The 21,973-nt window shown below is 40.3% G+C and overlaps 2 protein-coding genes across 5 annotated transcripts; both read left to right on the plus strand.

Annotated features, from left to right (window-relative positions):
• The first annotated feature begins 349 nt into the window (after positions 1–349).
• LOC145908025 (collagen alpha-2(I) chain-like) lies at positions 350–18,883 on the plus strand. 4 transcript variants are annotated; one of them, XR_014402920.1, is made up of 11 exons: positions 350–4,943; positions 5,595–5,677; positions 5,778–5,818; positions 5,885–7,327; positions 7,399–7,537; positions 15,332–15,500; positions 15,688–15,793; positions 16,024–16,227; positions 16,466–16,634; positions 16,840–16,945; positions 17,176–17,292. XR_014402920.1 is itself a non-coding variant. In XM_082995187.1 (10 exons), the coding sequence occupies exons 5-10, from the start codon at positions 7,241–7,243 to the stop codon at positions 9,329–9,331; spliced, it is 930 nt and encodes a 309-aa protein (XP_082851313.1). In that variant the 5' UTR covers positions 392–870; positions 4,886–4,943; positions 5,595–5,677; positions 5,778–5,818; positions 5,885–7,240; the 3' UTR covers positions 9,332–10,357. The 4 variants fall into 4 exon arrangements, 3 of the variants coding, with proteins under 3 accessions (XP_082851313.1, XP_082851312.1, XP_082851314.1); XM_082995187.1 differs by lacking the exons at positions 15,332–15,500; positions 15,688–15,793; positions 16,024–16,227; ... (1 more) ...; positions 16,840–16,945; positions 17,176–17,292 and adding exons at positions 7,935–8,103; positions 8,318–8,423; positions 8,656–8,803; positions 9,051–10,357 and having other exon boundaries at positions 392–870; positions 4,886–4,943; XM_082995186.1 differs by lacking the exons at positions 15,332–15,500; positions 15,688–15,793; positions 16,024–16,227; ... (1 more) ...; positions 16,840–16,945; positions 17,176–17,292 and adding exons at positions 7,935–8,103; positions 8,318–8,423; positions 8,656–8,803; positions 9,051–10,357 and having other exon boundaries at positions 392–4,943.
• On the plus strand, positions 11,144–14,270 carry LOC145908026 (uncharacterized). The gene is made up of 3 exons (XM_082995190.1): positions 11,144–11,393; positions 12,877–12,934; positions 13,423–14,270. Exon 3 carries the CDS (start codon positions 13,423–13,425, stop codon positions 13,888–13,890), a length of 468 nt encoding a protein of 155 aa, XP_082851316.1. The 5' UTR covers positions 11,144–11,393; positions 12,877–12,934; the 3' UTR covers positions 13,891–14,270.
• Positions 18,884–21,973: the final 3,090 nt, after the last annotated feature.

A 21,973-nucleotide genomic window follows, 5' to 3' on the forward strand; every position in this document is an offset into this window, starting at 1 on the left:
ACTTTTTACGGTGAAGAAGCTGACTAAAATTCCAAGCGTTACCAACGCGTACAGCCTTGAAGGTAGACATGCGGAACGGACACAAAAGCTTGCTTTACGTTCCTACGGTCCTGATCGACAAGACTCCGACACAAATGCCATGACGCATACCAACACCAATTGCTATCGTCATTTCTGTCGTGCTCTCTTGCATTTGGGTCTCGCCTTTTGTCAAGATTTGCAGTCAACTTTTAAAAAAAACTTTTTGCAGAACCATGGGAAAAAGAAATTTTTGCTTCCTAACATTGACATAAATTTACTTGAATTATAAATGAAGGACCCTTGTAACAAAATTAAATGTTATTCAAGTACCAAACCTGACTTTGTAATCAAAATATATATTTATATTGCATAAAGTAGGAGAAAGAAAAGGTAAGTAGACAGTACAGGCACTTGCAAGACGAAAATTAATTTAGTCAGTCGTTTACTAACTGGGGAAAGGCTTGAGTTTCGCCTGTTGTCGTCCAACCGTAGCCGGTTCACTTGAGAACAATGGAAACCCCCACGTCACAAAATTTCGGAAATAAAGGCAAATCGTAAGCCCCAGTATGGTTAGTACCTGCGAGATCTGTTTGCTATAGGACTGAAAAGCTACCCTGCAACGTAGTCAAATAGTTACAACCTGTTGTTGTCATAGTAGGAAGAACAAGGTTTATAAAATTATAGCGACTACACACACATATTGCCAGTAAAATTTTGTGTTTGTTTGTTTTGTTTTTTAAGATTTCTTGAATACAGCTAATAAAATAGAGAGGGTCATTGGCATTCTGGTAAAGTTAGCTAGTACAAACTCAGCCAAATTCTTACATAAGCATTTGCAAAGAATAAAATGTAAGTTTTTAACAATTAAATAAAGTTGATTATACAGCTTGTAAATATCTGGCTAATAATGCTTCTGTAACATTTGCTGTGAAGACAATTAGGAAGATGCATATGGGTGGTAATGTTTAACATAAAGTGAACTGCATTAGTTTAATTTTTGATATTAAGTGCACATTGTCAACGAAACATGGATCATAAACTAAACACTTTACCCTAGTTGGCCAGAAATATGTATTTATGTGTGAAAACTGTGAATTTCGGTAGGGAGATTAGCATGGCCTTTTCTAAACAATGTGAAGTTTTATTACGGGTTGTGACGATAAGTTTTAATATGAGTCGTCTTTCTACTAGTTAACCTAAACGTTTTGTTGCTACCGACTGTTCGCGGCGTGGGTGTTCATGGAGAACTCTTGCCTTACATGCTTTTGCTATTTTCAAATAAACTTTTGGAATCTTGTTGGCACTTACAGTTGTTGTGGCAGTGGCATGGTATTAACGCCTGTTGTTCGCCTAAGTCACCTTTGGGCAAAATTTTAGTTTTTACCTTTTTACTGTTTTTTAAACTCCATTTACACGCATCGCTGACTTTGTCATTTCCTCTAACCATCGTTAACCGTTAATCAAGAATAACTTCCTTTCACGCATTGGTCGTTGTTCTCTTATAGTGCATGTGACATGGAAAATCAATACGGCCGCAGGTTTATGAGATACAGCTGATCAAAGTTGCGTTTTAATAGTTGCGACCGTAATCGTGCGAAAGCGAGATAATTGTTGCGTGACGCCATTCAAGCCGCTTCAGTCGTGCGAGTGCTGGCAGCGAGGCTTATTCGTAGGAATGGAAAACGCCGCGCCGTTGCAACTATTGTTAGTTCGAAAAGGATTGTTTAGCTATTGATTAAAACTGCAAGCAGTTTATCCATTAATTAGCATTTATAATCGCAACATACAGTTGGTGTTTAAATGGTAGTAACGCCTACAACGGAAAGCATTCCATTGCTCAAAACTCCTGTGTGTAAGGTTGTTGGCTGAAAAGGATTCAGCGGCATTTGTTTGTGCAAAGTTTTGTGGCGGAAATGTGTTCGATTCGCTTGCTGCTCTGTAGCGTTCAAGGACGCAAGGGGGGTAGGGTTACTATTTGTCCAATTAAAGAAGGTTCGCGTTTTTTTAGAAGGCCAAATTTGATTTTATTTGATAGCAGGAGTGTGTAAGGTTGTTAGCTCAAAAGGATTCAGCGGCATTTGTTTGTGCAAAGTTTTGTGGCGGAAATGTGTTCGATTCGCTTGCTGCTCTGTAGCGTTCAAGGACGCAAGGGGGGTAGGGTTACTATTTGTCCAATTAAAGAAAGTTCGCGTTTTTTTAGAAGGCCAAATTTGATTTTATTCGATAGCAGGAGTGTGTAAGGTTGTTAGCTCAAAAGGATTCAGCGGCATTTGTTTGTGCAAAGTTTTGTGGCGGAAATGTGTTCGATTCGCTTGCTGCTCTGTAGCGTTCAAGGACGCAAGGGGGGTATGGTTACTATTTGCCCAATTAAAGAAGGTTCGCGTTTTTTTAGAAGGCCAAATTTGATTTTATTCGATAGCAGGAGTGTGTAAGGTTGTTAGCTCAAAAGGATTCAGCGGCATTTGTTTGTGCAAAGTTTTGTGGCGGAAATGTGTTCGATTCGCTTGCTGCTCTGTAGCGTTCAAGGACGCAAGAGGGGTATGGTTACTATTTGCCCAATTAAAGAAGGTTCGCGTTTTTTTAGAAGGCCAAATTTGATTTTATTCGATAGCAGGAGTGTGTAAGGTTGTTAGCTCAAAAGGATTCAGCGGCATTTGTTTGTGCAAAGTTTTGTGGCGGAAATGTGTTCGATTCGCTTGCTGCTCTGTAGCGTTCAAGGACGCAAGGGGGGTATGGTTACTATTTGTCCAATTAAAGAAGGTTCCCGTTTTTTTAGAAGGCCAAATTTGATTTTATTCGATAGCAGGAGTGTGTAAGGTTGTTAGCTCAAAAGGATTCAGCGGCATTTGTTTGTGCAAAGTTTTGTGGCGGAAATGTGTTCGATTCGCTTGCTGCTCTGTAGCGTTCAAGGACGCAAGGGGGGTATGGTTACTATTGCCCAATTAAAGAAGGTTCGCGTTTTTTTAGAAGGCCAAATTTGATTTTATTCGATAGCAGGAGTGTGTAAGGTTGTTGGTTTAAAAGGATTTCAACGGCATACATTTGTGCAAGGTTTTATGGCCGAAATGTGTTCGTGGTGTGCGAAAAATAATAGTGGTATGGTTTTTGTTTTGCAAATTTGACAATGTTCGCGTTTTTTTAGAAGGCAAAGTTTGGTTTGATTTGATAGAATGAAGGCAAAAGAATATTTTTGTTTCAAAGGATTTCAGCGGCAAACGTGGTTGCTTCGAGTTATGTCATAATACGCAGATGATATTCATAACCGATTATAAATACGTTTTTTTCATAATTTTGATAGCCTATGAACTTTTACATGTAAATCATGCTGCTACCTCGTAGGGCGGCCGAGTACCCCGCGTTCAAAGTTTTGTTGACTGCGATTTTTTTTTGTCAAGTAACATCCCTCTGGTGTAGATTGACTGCCGAATTTTATGTCACAGAACAACGAAAGATAATGAAATAAATACTGGCTACCTCTGACCCTATGTTAACAAATAGCTAACAGTCATTTTTTGTACCACGACGAAAGTTTCAAGATATAAATAGGCCTACACCACTGTACTTAGATGTTCAGATTGTATAATCGTTAGCATTAATTTTCCATTGCATTTAACGAAACTTGAGATTAGGTCATTATAACCAAGGGCATTTGGTAGTAACTGTTAACCAAGAATAACTTCCTTTCACGCATTGGTGGTTGTTCTCTTATAGTGCATGTGACTTGGAAAATCAATACGGCCACAGGTTTATGAGATACAGCTGATCAAATTTGCGTTTTAACAGTTGCGACCGTAATCGTGCGAAAGCGAGTTAATTGTTGCGTGACGTCATTCAAGCCGCTTCAGTCGTGCGAGTGCTGGCAGCGAGGCTTATGCGTAGGAATGGAAAACATTATGAAACTGGTTTATTAGTTTTGTATTAAACAGGAACACAACCAGTGAACAAGTGCAACAAACGGATATTGATTGTTTATTTGAACTGCAAACAGATGTCTTATCATTCTACTACCTGTGGTCGATCTTGTGAATTATGCAAAATGCTGAACAAGACTGGTCGGTTGGAAGTTTCAGGACGAAATCGGAGAAATTCTGGGGCTAAAAAATGAATTAACATGCACCGATTGTGGAATTTACGTGGCAACCTGCCTTTATAAGAAATGTGCCGGGTGATTTATCAAAAAATTTGGTAAAACAAATCAACATCCAAAAAAGTTTATATTTTTCTATTGTGAGTCGTTATCGGTGGAAAAGAAAATGAGATTTAAACTATCGAGTTTACATGTGCTGGATTGCGTTACAGTACATACAAGGTGGACGGTTTACACCTAAAACAACTTTAAATCATTTAAAGATATTTACCTTTTATCTCGTATGAAGCGCGACCAATTAAAACTCAGATGTTTGCCAGTCCTAGGAATGGAGTATATACGCGAAGGGAATTGTATACACCACCTTCGAACCGATGTGGCGAAGCGATGGGAATCTCCTGTTTACCTATTGAACGCGTTCTTCTTTTTTTAGACGCGCAGTCATTAAGTTGGGGTTTGAATCGTAGCAACGCAAAACGTCGTTGCTTGCCTCAAATTACTTTTTTTAATTGGGCAAAACTTTTTCGCTGTCTGTTGTCAAAACTTCTGTCAGTTTTTTTTTAATCACCATTTTGTGTTGAGGATAACCGTCAAAAAAAAACGAGACAGTTGTTATTTTAATGTTAGTTTTGCAAGTTATTTTTTGTAATTGTTAAATTAATTGCTCATGCATAAATGATTGAAGTTTACCGCAGCAGATTCACTTGAGATCAAAGGAAAACTTGTCACAAAATTGAAAATTTGACCTCAAACAAAGAACAGTTTTTTTTGTGCTAGGTCCAACCGCTCGTAGAACACTTGCCAACCGTGAGATCTGTTTGCTGAAAGTACAAAGGTGCGGGTAAAGTTTTTTGTATGTTCTAACCTTGTACATGACAGCATATGCATAACGTGTTATAAAAAATTGCAAAATTTGGAAGTACATACAGTAATTATATACAGTTATGTTGCCAGTAACTGGTCTTGAATGGGAACCTTTTAAAGGCATTCAGTTATTAACAAAAGAGAAGTCAAACAGAAATGTTTTCTTGTTTGGACACCAGGGCGATACATTGTTTTGTTTGCGGCTTGACTTCTGTTTTGTTGACTTTCTCACATTTATTGGCGCAGAAGCACGAAAGCACAGACTTACCTGCTTGTGCCACACAACCGACAAAGTAGTTTAGATTTTAAAAAGTTCAATAGCAACAGTACAGTCATGATGCCGGAATTGTTTTACTCAGCACTAAATGTTCGCTGTGCTTATGTAGTATGTGCCAGAAACGGTTTTACTTGTAATTTTCCATGCCTGCCAACCAGTCAAGGCACGTTAACTGATGAGACCTTACAGGTATTGATGAGATCATACAGGCAGAAACAGTCTGTACACCTGTCTGTAGCTCTTAAGGCACATTAAGTTAACGAACCAGATTAACTTTATCTGACGGAAATGAAATGTATAGTGTAATTGTTTAAAGCTGCAATTAACAATATCATACATACACAGGTGTAAAGCAAAAAGAGTTGCAATACTGTGATAAAACACTACAACAGAGAAGTTACTTATCCAAACGGAAATTTATCAAGCAGGTTAGATTTGACAAGTTTGCTATTTTCTATAGTTCGTTCTGTTAAGAATGGAATTTTTAAATTCTGTTTCAAAATAATACAGTTGCAATGCTTGTTATAGGCTACTTTCTCTTCAGAGAAACGTTATTCTTCCGTGAAATGGTGAGTATGGCGTACATAGACACATAATGGTTTAGTAGATAAACATATCTTGTGTATTGATTTTAGGCTTCTTATCATTCTGCTCGGTGTCAAGATAGTAGATGTACTTTGTGCAAAATGGTGCCACCAAGAAATCGGTTGCCGATGCAAGGACGAAGTGATATAAATTTGCAAAACAACCTCAGTTGTAAAGATTGGGGAATTTACGTAGCAACGTGTATTCGGTGTAGGGCGCAGTATGTTGGCAAAACGGAAAACCCGTTTTCCTCGCGTTGGGCCCAACACCGACGGAATTGGAATAAAGCAGATACCAATTTGGGGATGAAAACTCATTACCAAACTCATTTAAGTCCAAATGATCATTTGCCTGCCATGGAGGTATGCTATGATGTTACCTTTGTTGGTCAATCATGTGGACAAAATAGCCTTGGTGATTTGGAAAGTTGCTGGATAAATAAGATTAGCCCTCAAATAAATGTGATGATACCGAACAATCCCAATGCAAATATTTGTTAGATCTTCAGTGGGACTGTATAAGTAGATACTTCGTAAAAGTAATTTTGTCTTTGATAAAGATTGTAAATACAAATATATGTGTGTGTTTGTTTGTATATAAGCAACATTAAAATGTTATGTACTAACGATTTTACAATCATCCCAGATACAAAAGTGCTTTAATTATTTCAATGCTATGTCAGCAACTCTAAACTATTCGCCCAATAGTGAAACCTACCGGCGACCTCTTTTCTCCTCTCCCAACCACAAGTTACAAACTTTGGTTTCGCCCACAACGCGCACAACTTCGTTCCGCCATTTTGTATTGATGTTGCATTAGACTTGTTTGTAAAATTAAAGAACATAATCCCAACGTAATTTCTTTATTTCAGTATAGTGTTGTACAGTTAGCGCTAACAAATTTAGCACTAATAATTTATCTATGCATTACCAAACTAAGGAGAAAGTAAGCTGATGGACTTTTAATAAATTTAGCGTCCAACTTAAGTCCAATATTCGCACTCCGGAAGAGACCAAAAACTACTGTAAAATAACAACAGCAAATGAAGTATGGGTTGAAGGCAAACAAACGAAGAAGAATATACAGACATACACAACGGACACAAAAGCTTGCTTTACACTTGGTTACTTCTGTTATGGGGCAAAACTTTAGTTTCGCTTCACGTTCAACACGTGACCAACCTTTGTTGTTTCTTCCCCACATTTTCCGCAATCTCTTTGTTTTCAAATATTAGCCAAAGAACTTACTTGCAAAAATAAATGAAAGGCCTTTGTTACAAAATAAACTGTTACTTGAAGTACCCAACAAGACTTGCATGGGTATTCAAAATATATATTACCAAAACATCAATAAAGAGAAATTGGCAAAATGTGGAGCTTGACAGGTAAGCATAAATCTTCCTTCCAATGCCCGATGTTTACATCTACAAGGGTCCTGGCACAGTCAACGATGAAGCAGTCAACGACGATGCGACTGTCGAACGTGGCGATGAGGTGCTGCATCAATGTTTAAAATACTTCTAGCTCGTGCTGTGCTGAAATCTAATGCCAATCGTGTTGTACAGATCATGCTTGCCTTGAAAGAACTTCAAACCTCGGTGCAAACCATCAAGTCGCCGACAGGTGCTGACCGCAAAAATCCGGCTCGCACCTGTTTGGACATCTTCCTGGCTGAGAACGAGCAGGGACTTCCCTCGAAGAGCGGTAAGGGGATTACTGTGGTAGTTAACATGGAAAATGTGCATGACCACCATTCCTTCTCAAGGGCACATATGTATGAATACTAAAATCCCGTGATCCCGACCAAGATCTTGAAATTATTACAATCTAAACTCAATTTAACATAATAATCGAGGATTGAATTTTACAACCGTAATAATATCGGCGAGCGATTCCATTGCGATGAAAGTGTTTACAAGTATCAACATTCAATATTTTCATTACGAAATCGACGTTTTCTGACGCCACTTGTTGTGCGTGACACAGGTGGAAACTTCACAAAATCACAATATGAAATAACCTTGTGTCAAACGCATTTATTGTAAAGAATACATGTTGCGCTAAAGAAAGTGTTTACAAGGTCTCAAATCATTTTCAATAGGAATTCACTGGATCGATCCAAATGGCGGATGCAAGGCCGACAGCATTCAGGTTTACTGTAACTTTGAATCGATGGAAACATGCGTGTATCCAACAGAGCGACGCATCGAAAACGCGACGCACTTTGTCGGTCAAGCTGAAGGCTATGTTTACTACGGCGAGCATGTGAAGTAAGTGGTTATTTAACGGCACATTTATAACAGAGGCTTCATTACAGGCATAAAATAAGTAAGTAAGCCTTTTTTGGAAGTCCGTTTTATCCTTAAGAAGGTAATGTGGGGTTAATTCGATAAGTATGCCTGACACTGCAGTATTCATCCGAATATGTATTTTCAAGGCACGAGGCTGCTGGGCTATGTAGTTTAAACGAGGTGTATTTTTCAGTTCAACGAAGGTTAAATACGATCCACCCTGCGATCAGCAAGTTGAACACGCTGACTACTCGTCCCAAATGACATTCCTGCGTCTTCTTACAGCCAGAGCTAAGCAGGCAAGTTCCATATACCATATTGATATTTTTGCAAGTTCGTACGCTTGTACACAAAAAGTTTTGTATCAGTCAGTCATATGATTAGGACAATGTATGCCAAATTTTTATCGTTTTTGTATCAGTATTAAACCCTTGCTTAAGAAATTCCGCTGTTCCTGATGAATAATTAAGTAACTTTATTTAAACGTTTCTCGCTGTGTCGTCATTAATTAACGATTTTTGTCACGAGCAGAGGGTGACGCTGTACTGTCGCAACATGGTGATGTATGAAGACAGGAACGGCGATCTCGACCTGGCTGTGAAGTTCCGTGGTTTCGGCGACGCCGAGTTTGTGGCAAGCGGAGAAGAAGAGCGGTTCCGCTTTAGAGGATTCGTGTACGGTAAGTTACATCGCGAGACTGTGTTGTTTGTGCGTATTTGGTATGTGAATTGGATTGCAGCACTCACCTAATTTAAAATCCTTACAAAGCTCACGTATTGGTGGTAAGTTGCATTTGCCATAAACCGGTTTCCATTGCGACATTATAGGAATTTGAGTTGTAGGTTGTCTTTGCGCAATAGGTCATGAAACATCGCCACTCGGTGTAACCTTAGTCTGACAAGTTATTAATAATAATTGTTTTACAGTCACGAAGATCTTACTGGGCAAAGACAGTCGTCGAATACGAGACGTCCTTGGTTGGCCGCATGCCCATCACCGACGTTGCCTTCGCCGACGTGGGTGCCGAGGATCAGCAATTCGGCGTCGAATTCGGCCCGGTTTGTTTCCGTGGCAACTAAATTCACGACCAAAGCGTCACACGACGGCGTCACCTTTGATGACGTCACGTGCTCGCGCCTTTTACAAACACTGTCGACCCGACCGGACCATTCCTACACGACTACGAGTACTTGGATATAGTGCTTAAATGAACAACTACGAATGAGACACTTTATTTCCATCGCATTTTTGCCATTGTATTTGCCCTGACGACGACGACGACGACGACAACGACAAGTATATTTTATTGTGTGTGCCATTTTTTTGTATTTCGCCTTTTGACCTGCGTTTTCAAAGCTTTGCCCTATACGTTTACCGTCTGTAAACCCCTATCGGATCAACGAGCAGCATATTCTCTTGAAATCAGCATAAAACGACCGTTTGTTCGTAGCACATCTTGCGTCATGTGTTCTTGATACCGCCCCCGACCCGCCATTTGCTACGACCCTGTTTTTTTATTTTTTATTTGCTTTGTGTCTGCTCGTATAACAGCTCCTGTGTGTTTTTTTCCGCCGCCGCTTTTCTATAATCACACTTAGTATTATCATCGCAGTATTGAAATTCGCTCCGAACGCATCAGCATTCACTGTTTGAACTACCGCGCGTGCATCAAACGACATTTCTACCTTTGTTTCGATCTCACCACTAAAATTTCAGTTTCAAGCTGTCCTTCCGCCTGTCCCAGTTCATTCGAACTGCCAATCCCAACCCGCCGATTTTCCGTCGATTTTTTTATACATCTCGCCTTTCCGTTGGCTCTGGAGTGACGTCATGAGATCGCAAACGCAAACGCGCCAACATCCGCCGCTTGGCCGAAGCCTAGCGTTCCACGGCGCCAAACGGGACGCTTGCGCAACGGAACCAAAGGCCCTGAACCCTGAGCGTCATGACTCCGACACAAATGGCTTTGGCGCATACCAGCACTATATGCTATCGTCATTTCTGTCGCGGGCGAGACAATTTCATCATGTGAGCGTTTGATTGACGTGCTTCCTGGTCGACCATGGATGAGCGTTGTTACGACGGAAACATCCCATCTTCTCGATATGTTGCCGCCAACCGACCCCGTATAACGAAAATCACATTCTCTTTCTCACGCACGTTGCGTTGTGTTTTGCTTTTGTATTTCGCTTTTTAACAACATTTGCAGTAAAATCGACTATTTGTCAAAATGGATGGTGGTAATTTCCAGACAAAAGTAAATTGAGGGAATTTAACAGAACAGAGGATATCGTCTGTTAAGTCTAATATTCGCACTTAGGAAGAGACCAAAAACTACTGCAAAATTACAGCAACAATGAAAGTATGGGTTGAAGGCAAACAAACGAAAAATATAGGTTCAGCAAACTTTTTACGGTGATGAAGCTGACTAAAATTCCAAGCGTTACTAACGCGGACAGACTTGAAGGTAGACATACACAAAAGCTTGCTTTACGTTCCTACGGTCCTGATCGACAAGACTCCGACACAAATGCCATGACGCATACCAACACAAATTGCTATCGTCATTTCTGTCGTGCTCTCTTGCATTTGGGTCTCGCCTTTTATCAAGATTTGCAGTAAACTTTTAAAAAAAACTTTTTTGCAGAACCATGGGAAAAAAATATTTTTGCTTCATTACATTGACATAAATTTACTTGAATTATAAATGAAGGACCCTTGTAACAAAATTAAATGTTATTCAAGTACCAAACCTGACTTTGTAATCAAAATATATATTTATATGACATAAAGTAGGAGAAAGAAAAGGTAAGTAGACAGTACAGGCACTTGCAAGACGAAAATTAATTTAGTCAGTCGTTTACTAACTGGGGAAAGGCTTGAGTTTCGCCTGTTGTCGTCCAACCGTATCGCCGGTTCACTTGAGAACAATGGAAACCCCCACGTCACAAAATTTCGGAAATAAAGGCAAATCGTAAGCCCCAGTATGGTTAGTACCTGCGAGATCTGTTTGCTATAGGACTGAAAAGCTACCCTGCAACGTAGTCAAATAGTTACAACCTGTTGTTGTCATAGTAGGAAGAACAAGGTTTATAAAATTATAGCGACTACACACACATATTGCCAGTAAAATTTTGTGTTTGTTTGTTTTGTTTTTTAGGATTTCTTGAATACAGCTAATAAAATAGAGAGGGCCATTGGCATTCTGGTAAAGTTAGCTGGTACAAACTCAGCCAAATTCTTACATAAGCATTTGCAAAGAATAAAATGTAAGTTTTCAACAATTAACTTAAGTTAATTATACAGCTTGAAAATATCTGACTAATAATGCTTCTGTATTTTTCGTTTAAACAACATTTGCTGTAAAGACAATTAGATAGATGCATATTGGTGGTAATGTTTAACATAAAGTGAACTGCATTAGTTTAATTTTTGATATTAAGTGCACATTGTCAACGAAACATGGAACATAAACTAAACACTTTACCCTAGTTGGCCAGAAATATGTATTTATGTGTGAAAACTGTGAATTACGGTAGGGAGATTAGCATGGCCTTTTCTAAACAATGTGAAGTTATATTACGAGTTGTGACGATAAGTTTTAATATGAGTCGTCTTTCTACTAGTTAACCTAAACGTTTTGTTGCTACCGACTGTTCGCGGCGTGGGTGTTCATGGAGAACTCTTGCCTTACATGCTTTTGCTATTTTCAAATAAACTTTTGGAATCTTGTTGGCACTTACAGTTGTTGTGGCAGTGGCATGGTATTAACGCCTGTTGTTCGCCTAAGTCACCTTTGGGCAAAATTTTAGTTTTTACCTTTTTACTGCTTTTTAAACTCCATTTACACGCATCTCTGACTTTGTCATTTCCTCTAACCATCGTTAACCGTTAATCAAGAATAACTTCCTTTTACGCATTGGTGGTTGTTCTCTTATAGTGCATGTGACATGGAAAATCAATACGGCCACAGGTTTATGAGATACAGCTGATCAAAGTTGCGTTTTAACAGTTGCGACCGTAATCGTGCGACAGCGAGATAATTGTTGCGTGACGTCATTCAAGCCGCTTCAGTCGTGCGAGTGCTGGCAGCGAGGCTTATGCGTAGGAATGGAAAACGCCGCGACGTTGCAACTATTGTCAGTTCGAAAAGGATTGTTTAGCTATTGTTTAAAACTGCAAGCAATTTATCCATTAATTAGCATTTATAATCGCAACATACAGTTGGTGTTTAAATGGTAGTAACGCCTTACGGAAAGCTTTCCATTGCTCCAAACTCCATTTTCGCTGGTCTGCGTCCGCGTTTTTGTCAGTTTTGAAACTAGTGAACTATTAGAATTAGTTGGAGAAGAATTGCCCAGTTATTGTTTAACACTGAGCTCAGTTGATGCGCTTATAACTGTTCGACGCTTCCAATGTTAGGCCTAAACAGAATGGAAACCCCAGAAGCATCTCGTCCTTTTCTATTGGACAATGCTTTAGTCACCTTTGTTGCGCATTGTCAAAGAAACGAATAAGACATAAATTGTTGGTGGTCGAATTTTAATCACCATTCTGTGTTGAGGAGAGCACGATAACCGTCAAAAACGAGATAGTTGCTATTTTAAAGTTAGTTTTGCAAGTTATTTTTTGTAAGTTAAATGCTCATGCAATGATTGAAGTTTACCGCAGCAGATTCACTTGAGATCAAAGGAAAACTTGTCACAAAATTGAAATTTGACCTGAAACAAAGAACAGTCTTTTTTGTGCTAGGTCCAACCCCACGTAGAACACTTACCAACCGTGATATTTGTTTGCTGAAATTACAAAGGTGCGAGTAAAGTTTTTTGTATGTTCTAACCTTGTACCGCATGACAGCATATACATAACTTGTTACAAAAAATTGCAAAAAAAGTACATACCGTACTTATATACAGTTATGTTGCCAGTTACAGTTTTATTCGTATTTTTTTGGCAATTTCATGTGCTGTATGTTTCGATCGAATTTACCAACAGTAGATAGGAAATATCATATAACAAATAGCACTGGAATTCTTGACAAGTTTTAACAGCGCCTTGAATGATGTTACCCATCAAAAATCTCGAATGATATCACCCACCAAAAATCTCGCAACCGCAATCGTGCGAAAGCGAGATAATTGTTGCGTGACGTCATTCAAGGCGCTTCAGTCGTGCCAGTGCTGCCAGCGAGGCTTATGCGTAGGAATGGAAAACAATGTAAACTGATTAAGTAGTTTTGCATTAAACAGGAACAATTGCAACAAACAAATATAGATTGTTTATTTGAACTGCAAACAGATGTCTTGTCAATCTACTACCTGTGGTCATCCATCTTGTATGTTATGCGAAATGGTGAACGTGACTGATCGGTTGGAAGTTCCAAGACGAGACGAGGCAAAACATCTGGGTCTAAAAAAGGACTTAACTTGCACCGATAGCGGAATTTACGTGGCAACCTGCCTTAAAAAGGACTGTGGGGAGCAGTATGTCGGTAAAACGGAAACCTCGTTTGCCAAGCGTTGGAACGGACACAGATCGAAATGGAAAAACTCGTTTGGAAATCTTGGAATGAAAACTCATTACAAAACTCATTTGCGTCGAAAATTTTTACCAGTTATGGCAAAGTGCTTTAATGTCACGTTTGTAGAACAGCAGAAAGGAGGGAAAGACCTCAAGACCAGGGAAAAATGCTGGATAAAGAAAATTAATCCAAAAATAAATGATATTAAACCCGACATCGATTGGAAAAAATGCGGCAAAAAGTAAACACGTTTCTCCTGACCAGACTCAACGGTCACCCCTATCATCGTTATGCCATTGTATAGAGTAGCCTATGGCTTGTTTTTGATTTGAAGTGTCCACTGAACGTTTCATATTTTATGGTAAATTACATATGTTAAATCAAGTAGTTAAATTTTTTTAATGAAAATTAATAATGCAGCAACTTAACTCAATAAGTTTAAAGCAGACATTTAAATCCCTTTATTTCGTCAGCTGCAAATTAACCTTTGTAGTGTTTTGGTTTCATGCAACTTTTAACACGTGTATAAAGCTTCAGCACATTAGTGCCTACATCCAACTGTGTGTTTCAACTGTATTTTTGATTTATTAGAACTATCTGAAATCTAACGTGCTTCAGTGTTTCAGGAAGCTGTGATTAATCTTATCGAAGTAGGCCAAAACACTGCAACAATTTCGCTAAACGCAAAAGAAAACAGGAAAGAAATGTACACACAATACACATAAGAACTAACCAGTCTGCAACAACAAAGACGAACAATGGGTTGCTGTAAAGCTGCCTACGTGACTGGACCTGGTAAGGAGCCTGTCAGTATGGTAGCAAATACGAAGCAGACCGTCGTTGCAACGAGAGGTGGTAGAAGAAGTTGGGATTGAAAAGAATAAGGGAGAATATTATGCGAAGGTTAAATACGATCCGCCCGCGATCAGCAAGTTGAACACGCTGACTACTCGTCCCAACTGACTTTCCTGAGTTTTCTTACCGGCAGAGCAAAGCAGGCAAGTTCCATATACTATATTGTTACTTTTGCCAGTTTGTACGGTTGCACACAAAATGTTTTGTATTCAGTCGCATAACGTAACCAGTCATATGAAATACAACAATGTATGCCAAGATTTCATCGTTTTTGTATCAGTATTAAACCCTAGCTAAATAAATTCCGCTGTTCCTGATGAATAAATAAGTAACTTTCTTCAAACTTTTCTCTCTGTGCTGTCACTGATTGTCGAATTGTTTTGTCATGAGCAGAGGGTGACGCTGTACTGTCACAACATGGTGATGTATGAAGACAGGAACGGCGATCTCGACCTGGCTGTGAAGTTCCGTGGTTTCGGCGACGCCGAGTTTGTGGCAAGCGGAGAAGAAGAGCGGTTCCGCTACACAATGGTAAAAATCCGGCGCGCACCTGTTTGGACATCGTCCTGGCTGAGCAGAGACTTCCCTCAAAGAGTGGTAAGAGGATTAATGTGGTATAGTTGACATGGAAACAATGCATGACCACCATTCCTTCACAAGGGCACATATGTATGAATACTAAATTCCCGTGATCCCGACCAAGACCTTGAAATTATCACAATCTTAATTCAATTTAACATATAATAATCAAGGATTGAATTTTACAACCTTGGTAATATTGGCGGCCATTGTGATGAAAGTGTTTACAAGGTCTCAAATCATTTTCAATAGGAATTCGCTGGATCGATTCCAATGGCGGATGCAAGGCCGACAGCATTCAGGTTTACTGCAACTTCGAATCAATGGAAACATGCGTGTACCCAACCGAGCGACGCATCGAAAACGCGACGCACTTTGTCGGACAAGCTGAAAGCTATGTTTACTACGGCGAGCATATGACGTAAGTAGTTATTCAACGGCACACCTGTAACAGAGGCCGTATTACAGGCATAAAATACACATGTAAGGCCTTGTTGGAAGTCCGTTTTACCCTTAAGAAGTTTGATTCGTTAAGTATGCCTGATACTGCAGTATTTGGATCATCCGAATATGTATTTCCGATCACTTAAACAAGGTGTATTTTTTAGTTCTACGAAGGTTAAATACGATCCACCCCGCGATCAGCAAGTTGAACACGCTGACTACTCGTCCCAAATGACTTTCCTGCGTCTTCTTACAGGCAGAGCTAAGCAGGCAAGTTCTATATACCATATTGTTACTTTTAGCAGTTCCTAGGACTGTACACAAAACGTTTTGTATCGATCAGTCACATGATTAGGACAATGTATGCCAAGATTTAATCGTTTGTATCAGTATTAAACCCATGCTTAAGAAATTCCGCTGTTCCTGATAAATAATTAAGTATGTTTATTAAACGTGTCGCTGTGTCGTCATTAATTAAACGAATGTTTTGTCACGAGCAGAGGGTGACGCTGTACTGTCGCAACATGGTGATGTATGAAGACAGGAACGGCGATTTCGACCTGGCTGTGAAGTTCCGTGGTTTCGGCGACGCCGAGTTTGTGGCAAGCGGAGAAGAAGAGCGGTTCCGCTACACAATGGTAAAAATCCGGCGCGCACCTGTTTGGACATCGTCCTGGCTGAGCAGAGACTTCCCTCAAAGAGTGGTAAGAGGATTAATGTGGTATAGTTGACATGGAAACAATGCATGACCACCATTCCTTCTCAAGGGCACATATGTATGAATACCAAATTCCCGTGATCCCGACCAAGACCTTGAAATTATCACAATCTAAACTCAATTTAACATAATAATCAAGGATTGAATTTTACAACTTTGGTAATATCGGCGGGCGATTCCATTGTGATGAAAGTGTTTACAAGGTTTCAAATCATTTTCAATAGGAATTCGCTGGATCGATCCAAATGGCGGATGCAAGGCCGACAGCATTCAGGTTTACTGTAACTTCGAATCAACGAAAACATCCGTGTACCCAACCGACCGACGCATCGAAAACGCGACGCACTTTGTCGGCCAAGCTGAAGGCTATGTTTACTACGGCGAGCATATGACGTAAGTAGTTATTCAACGGCACACCTGTAACAGAGGCCTTATTACAGGCATAAAATAATTATGTAAGGCATTTTTGGAAGTCCGTTTTACCCTTAGGACGGTTAATTCGATAAGTATGCCTGATACTGCAGTATTTGGATCATCCGAATATGTATTTCCGATCACTTGCCTTGGATATGTAGTTTAAACGAGGTGTATTTTTTAGTTCTACGAAGGTTAAATACGATCCACCTCTCGATCAGCAAGTTGAACACGCTGACTACTCGTCCCAAATGACTTTCCTGCGTCTTCTTACAGGCAGGGCTAAGCAGGCAAGTTCTATATACCATATTGATACTTTTGCCAGTTCGTAAGACTGTACACAAAAAGTTTGGTATCGATCAGTCACATGATTAGGACAATGTATACCAAGTTTTCATCGTTTTGTATCAGTATTAAATCCTAGCTTAAGAAATTCCGCTGTTCCTGATAAATAATTAAGTATCTTAATTAAACGTGTCGCTGTGTCGTCATTAATTAACGAATGTTTTTTCACGAGCAGAGGGTGACGCTGTATTGTCGCAACATGGTGATGTATGAAGACAGGAACGGCGATCTCGACCTGGCTGTGAAGTTCCGTGGTTTTGGCGACGCCGAGTTTGTGGCAAGCGGAGAAGAAGAGCGGTTCCGCTACACAAGGGCAGAGGATTCGTGTTCGGTAAGTTACATCGCGAAACTGTGTTGTTTGTGCCTACTATGGTATGTGAATTGGATTGCAGCAGTTACCTAATTTAAAATCCTTAGAGAGCTCACGTATTGGTTGTAAGTTGCATTTACCATAAACAGGTTTGCATTGCGACATTATAGGAATTTGAGTTGTAGGTTGTCTTTGCACAATAGGCCATGAAACATCGCCACTCGGTGTAAACTTAGACTTACAGTTTATTAATAATATTTGTTTTACAGTCACGAAGATCTCACTGGGCAAAGACAGTCGTCGAATACGAGACGTCCTTGGTTGGCCGCATGCCCATCACCGACGTTGCGTTCGCCGACGTGGGTGCCGAGGATCAGCAATTTGGCGTCGAATTCGGCCCGATTTGTTTCCGTGGCAACTAAATTCACGACCAAAGCGTCACACGACTGCGTCACCTTTGATGACGTCACGTGCTCGCGCCTTTTACAAACACTGTCGACCCGACCGGACCATTCCTACACGACTACGAGTACTTGGATATAGCGCTTAAATGAACAACTACGAATGAGACACTTTATTTCCATCGCATTTTTGCTATTGTATTTGCTCTGACGACGACGACGACAACGACAAGTATATTTTCTTGTGTGTGCCATTTTTTTGTATTTCGCCTTTTGACCTGCGTTTTCAAAGCTTTTGCCCTATACGTTTACCGTCTGTAAACCCCTATCGGATCAACGAGCAGCATATTCTCTTGAAATCAGCATAAAACGACCGTTTGTTCGTAGCACATCTTGCGTCATGTGTTCTTGATACCGCCCCCGACCCGCCATTTGCTACGACCCTGTTTTTTATTTGCTTTGTGTCTGCTCGTATAACAGCTCCTGTGTGTTTTTTTTTCCGCCGCCGCTTTTCTATAATCACACTTAGTATTATCATCGCAGTATTGAAATTCGCTCCGAACGCATCAGCATTCACCATTTGAACTACCGCGCGTGCCTCAAACGACATTTCTACCTTTGTTTCGATCCCACCACTAAAATTTCAGTTTCAAGCTGTCCTTCCGCCTGTCCCAGTTCATTCCATGATCTGCCAATCCCAACCCGCCGATTTTCCGTCGATTTTTTTATACATCTCGCCTTCCCGTTGGCTCTGGATTGACGTCATGATATCGCAAACGCAAACGCGCCAACATCCGCCGCTTGGCCGAAGCCTAGCGTTCCACGGCGCCAAACGGGACGCTTGCGCAACGGAACCAAAGGCCCTGAACCCTAAGCGTCATGACTCCGACACAAATGGCCATGGCGCATACCAGCACTATATGCTATCGTCATTTCTGTCGCGGGCGAGACAAAAGGGCGGAGCCTGTTTCATCATGTGAGCGTTTGATTGACGTGCTTCCTGGTCGACCATGGATGAGCGTTGTTACGACGGAAACATCCTATCGTCTAGATATGTTGCCGCCAACCGACCCCGTATAACGAAAATCACATTCTCTTTCCCACGCACGTTGCGTTGTGTTTTGCTTTTGTATTTCGCTTTTTAACAACATTTGCAGTAAAATCGACTTTTTGTCAACATGGACAGTGGTAATTTCCAGACAAAAGTAAATAGAAGAAATTTGACAGAACAGAGGAAATCGTCTGTTAAGTCCAATTTTCGCACTTAGGAAGAGACCAAAAACTACTGTAAAATTACAGCAACAAAGAAAGTATGGCTTGAGCCGTAGTTGGCTCTGGAGTTATATCATGAGACCGCAACGCAAAGGGCGTCATCGAACGTGTTTATGGCGCCAAATGGGATGTTTGTGCAACAGAACCAAAGGTCCTAATCGACATGACTACGAAACAAATAGCCATGGCGCATACCAGCACAAACTGCTATCGTCGTTTCTGTCGCGGGCGAGACAAAAGGGCGGAGCCTGTTTCATCATGTGAGCGTTTGATTGACGTGCTTCCTGGTCGACCATGGATGAGCGTTGTTACGACGGAAACATCCCATCTTCTCGATATGTTGCCGCCAACCGACCCCGTATAACGAAAATCACATTCTCTTTCTCACGCACGTTGCGTTGTGTTTTGCTTTTGTATTTCGCTTTTTAACAACATTTGCAGTAAAATCGACTATTTGTCAAAATGGATGGTGGTAATTTCAAGACAAAAGTAAATGGAAGAAATTTGACAGAACAGAGGAAATCGTCTGTTAAGTCCAATTTTCGCACTTAGGAAGAGACCAAAAACTACTGTAAAATTACAGCAACAAAGAAAGTATGGCTTGAGCCGTAGTTGGCTCTGGAGTTATATCATGAGACCGCAACGCAAAGGGCGTCATCGAACGTGTCTATGGCGCCAAATGGGATGCTTGTGTAACAGAACCAAAGGTCCTAATCGACAAGACTCCGACACAAATGGCTTTGGCGCATACCAGCACTATATGCTATCGTCATTTCTGTCGCGGGCGAGACAAAAGGGCGGAGCCTGATTCATGACGTGAGCGTTTGATTGACGTGCTTCCTGGTCGACCATTGATGAGCGTTGTTACGACGGAAACATCCCATCTTCTCGATATGTTGCCGCCAACCGACCCCGTATAACGAAAATCACATTCTCTTTCTCACGCACCGCACGTGTTCATCCGAAGCGAATTTGACTATGTTCCTTTATCAATGGAAATGGAAACAAGATTTAAACTATCGAGTTTACATGTGCTGGATTGCGTTACGGTACATGCAAAGTGGACGGTTTACACCGAAAACAACTTTAATTAATTTTTTGATATGGCCAGTTAAAACTCAGATGTTTTCCCGTCCTAGCAATGGAATAAACATGAAGCGAATTCGATACACCTACTTCGAACCGATTGAGCGAAGCGATGGGAATTCCCTGTTTACCTATTGAACGGGGACTTTTTTAAGACGCGTAGGCATACAGTTGGGGTTTGAATCGTGGTAACGCCAAACGGAAGCCGTTGCTTGCCTTAAGTTACATTTTCAATAGGGGCAAAACTTTATTTTATGCTTGTTGTTATTGTTCCTATTCACAACCACGCATATAGTATTTGTCTGTTGTCAAAACTATTGTCAGTTTGAAAAGGATTGTTTAGTTATTGTTTGAAACTGTATTCAGTTTATCCATTTCTAAGCGTGGGAACTGTTTAAACATACATTTGGTGTTTGAATGGTAGTAACGCATAACGGAAAGCTTTCCATTGCTCAGAACTTCATTTTCGCTGGTCTGCGTCCGCGTTTAAAATCAATTGGTGAAGTATTGCTCAGTTATAATTTAACACTGAGATCAGTTGATGCGCCTATAACTGTTGGACGCTTCCAATGTTAGGCCTAAATAGAATGGAAACGCCAGAAGCATCTCGTCCTTTTCTATAGGACAATACTTAAGTTACCTTTGTTGCGAGTTGTCAAAGAACCGAAAATTATATAAATTATTGGTAATCGAATTTTGACCACCATTCTGTGCTGAGGAGAGCGCGATAACCGTCTAAAAACGAGATAGTTGTTATTTTAATGTTAGTTTTGCAAGTTATTTTTTATAACCGTTATGTTAATTGCTCATGCATAAACGATTGAAGTTTACCGCAGCAGATTCACTTGAGAACAAAGGAAACTTTGGCATAAAATTCGAAATTTGACCTCAAACAATGCACAGTCTTTTTTTTGCTAGGTCCAACCCCACGTATAAAAACACTTACCAACCGTGAGATCTGTTTGCTGAAAGTCCAATGGTGCGGGTAAAGTTTTTGGGATGTTCTAACTATATACACAACAGCATATGCATCACGTGTCAAAGAAAATAGCAAATTTTGAAGATACATGCAGTAATTATATACAGTAATGTTGCCAGTAACAATTTTATTCGTATTTTTTTGGCAATTTCATGTGCTGTAGGCTTCGATCGAATTTACCAACAGTAGATAGGAAATATCACATAACAAATAGTACTGGAGTTCTTGTCAAGTTTTAACAGCGCCTTGAATGATGTCACCCATCAAAAATCTCGAATGATATCACCCATCAAAAATCTCGCAACCGCAATCGTGCGAAAGCGAGATTATTTTTGCGTGACGTCATTCAAGGCGCTTCAGTCGTGCCCTCGCTGGCAGCGAGGCTTATGCGTAGGAATGGAAAACGCCGCGACGTTGCAACTATTGTCAGTTCGAAAAGGATTGTTTAGCTGTTGTTTAAAACTGCAAGCAGTTTATCCATTAATTAGCATTTATAATCGCAACATACAGTTGGTGTTTAAATGGTAGTAACGCCTACAACGGAAAGCTTTCCATTGCTCAAAACTCCTGTGTGTAAGGTTGTTGGCTCAAAAGGATTCAGCGGCATTTGTTTGTGCAAAGTTTTGTGGCGGAAATGTGTTCGATTCGCTTGCTGCTCTGTAGCGTTCAAGGACGCAAGGGGGGTAGGGTTACTATTTGTCCAATTAAAGAAGGTTCGCGTTTTTTTAGAAGGCCAAATTTGATTTCATTCGATAGCAGGAGTGTGTAAGGTTGTTAGCTCAAAAGGATTCAACGGCATACGCTTGTGCAAGGCTTTATGGTCGATTTGTTTTCGATTCGCGTGCTGCTCTATTGCGTTCAAAGAGGCAATTGGGGTATGGTTACTATTTGTCCAATTAAAGAAGGTTCGCGTTTCTTTTCGTAG

The sequence above is a fragment of the Ascidia mentula genome, chromosome 7 (assembly GCF_947561715.1).
Source record: "Ascidia mentula chromosome 7, kaAscMent1.1, whole genome shotgun sequence".
Classification (NCBI taxonomy): Eukaryota; Metazoa; Chordata; class Ascidiacea; order Phlebobranchia; family Ascidiidae; genus Ascidia; species Ascidia mentula.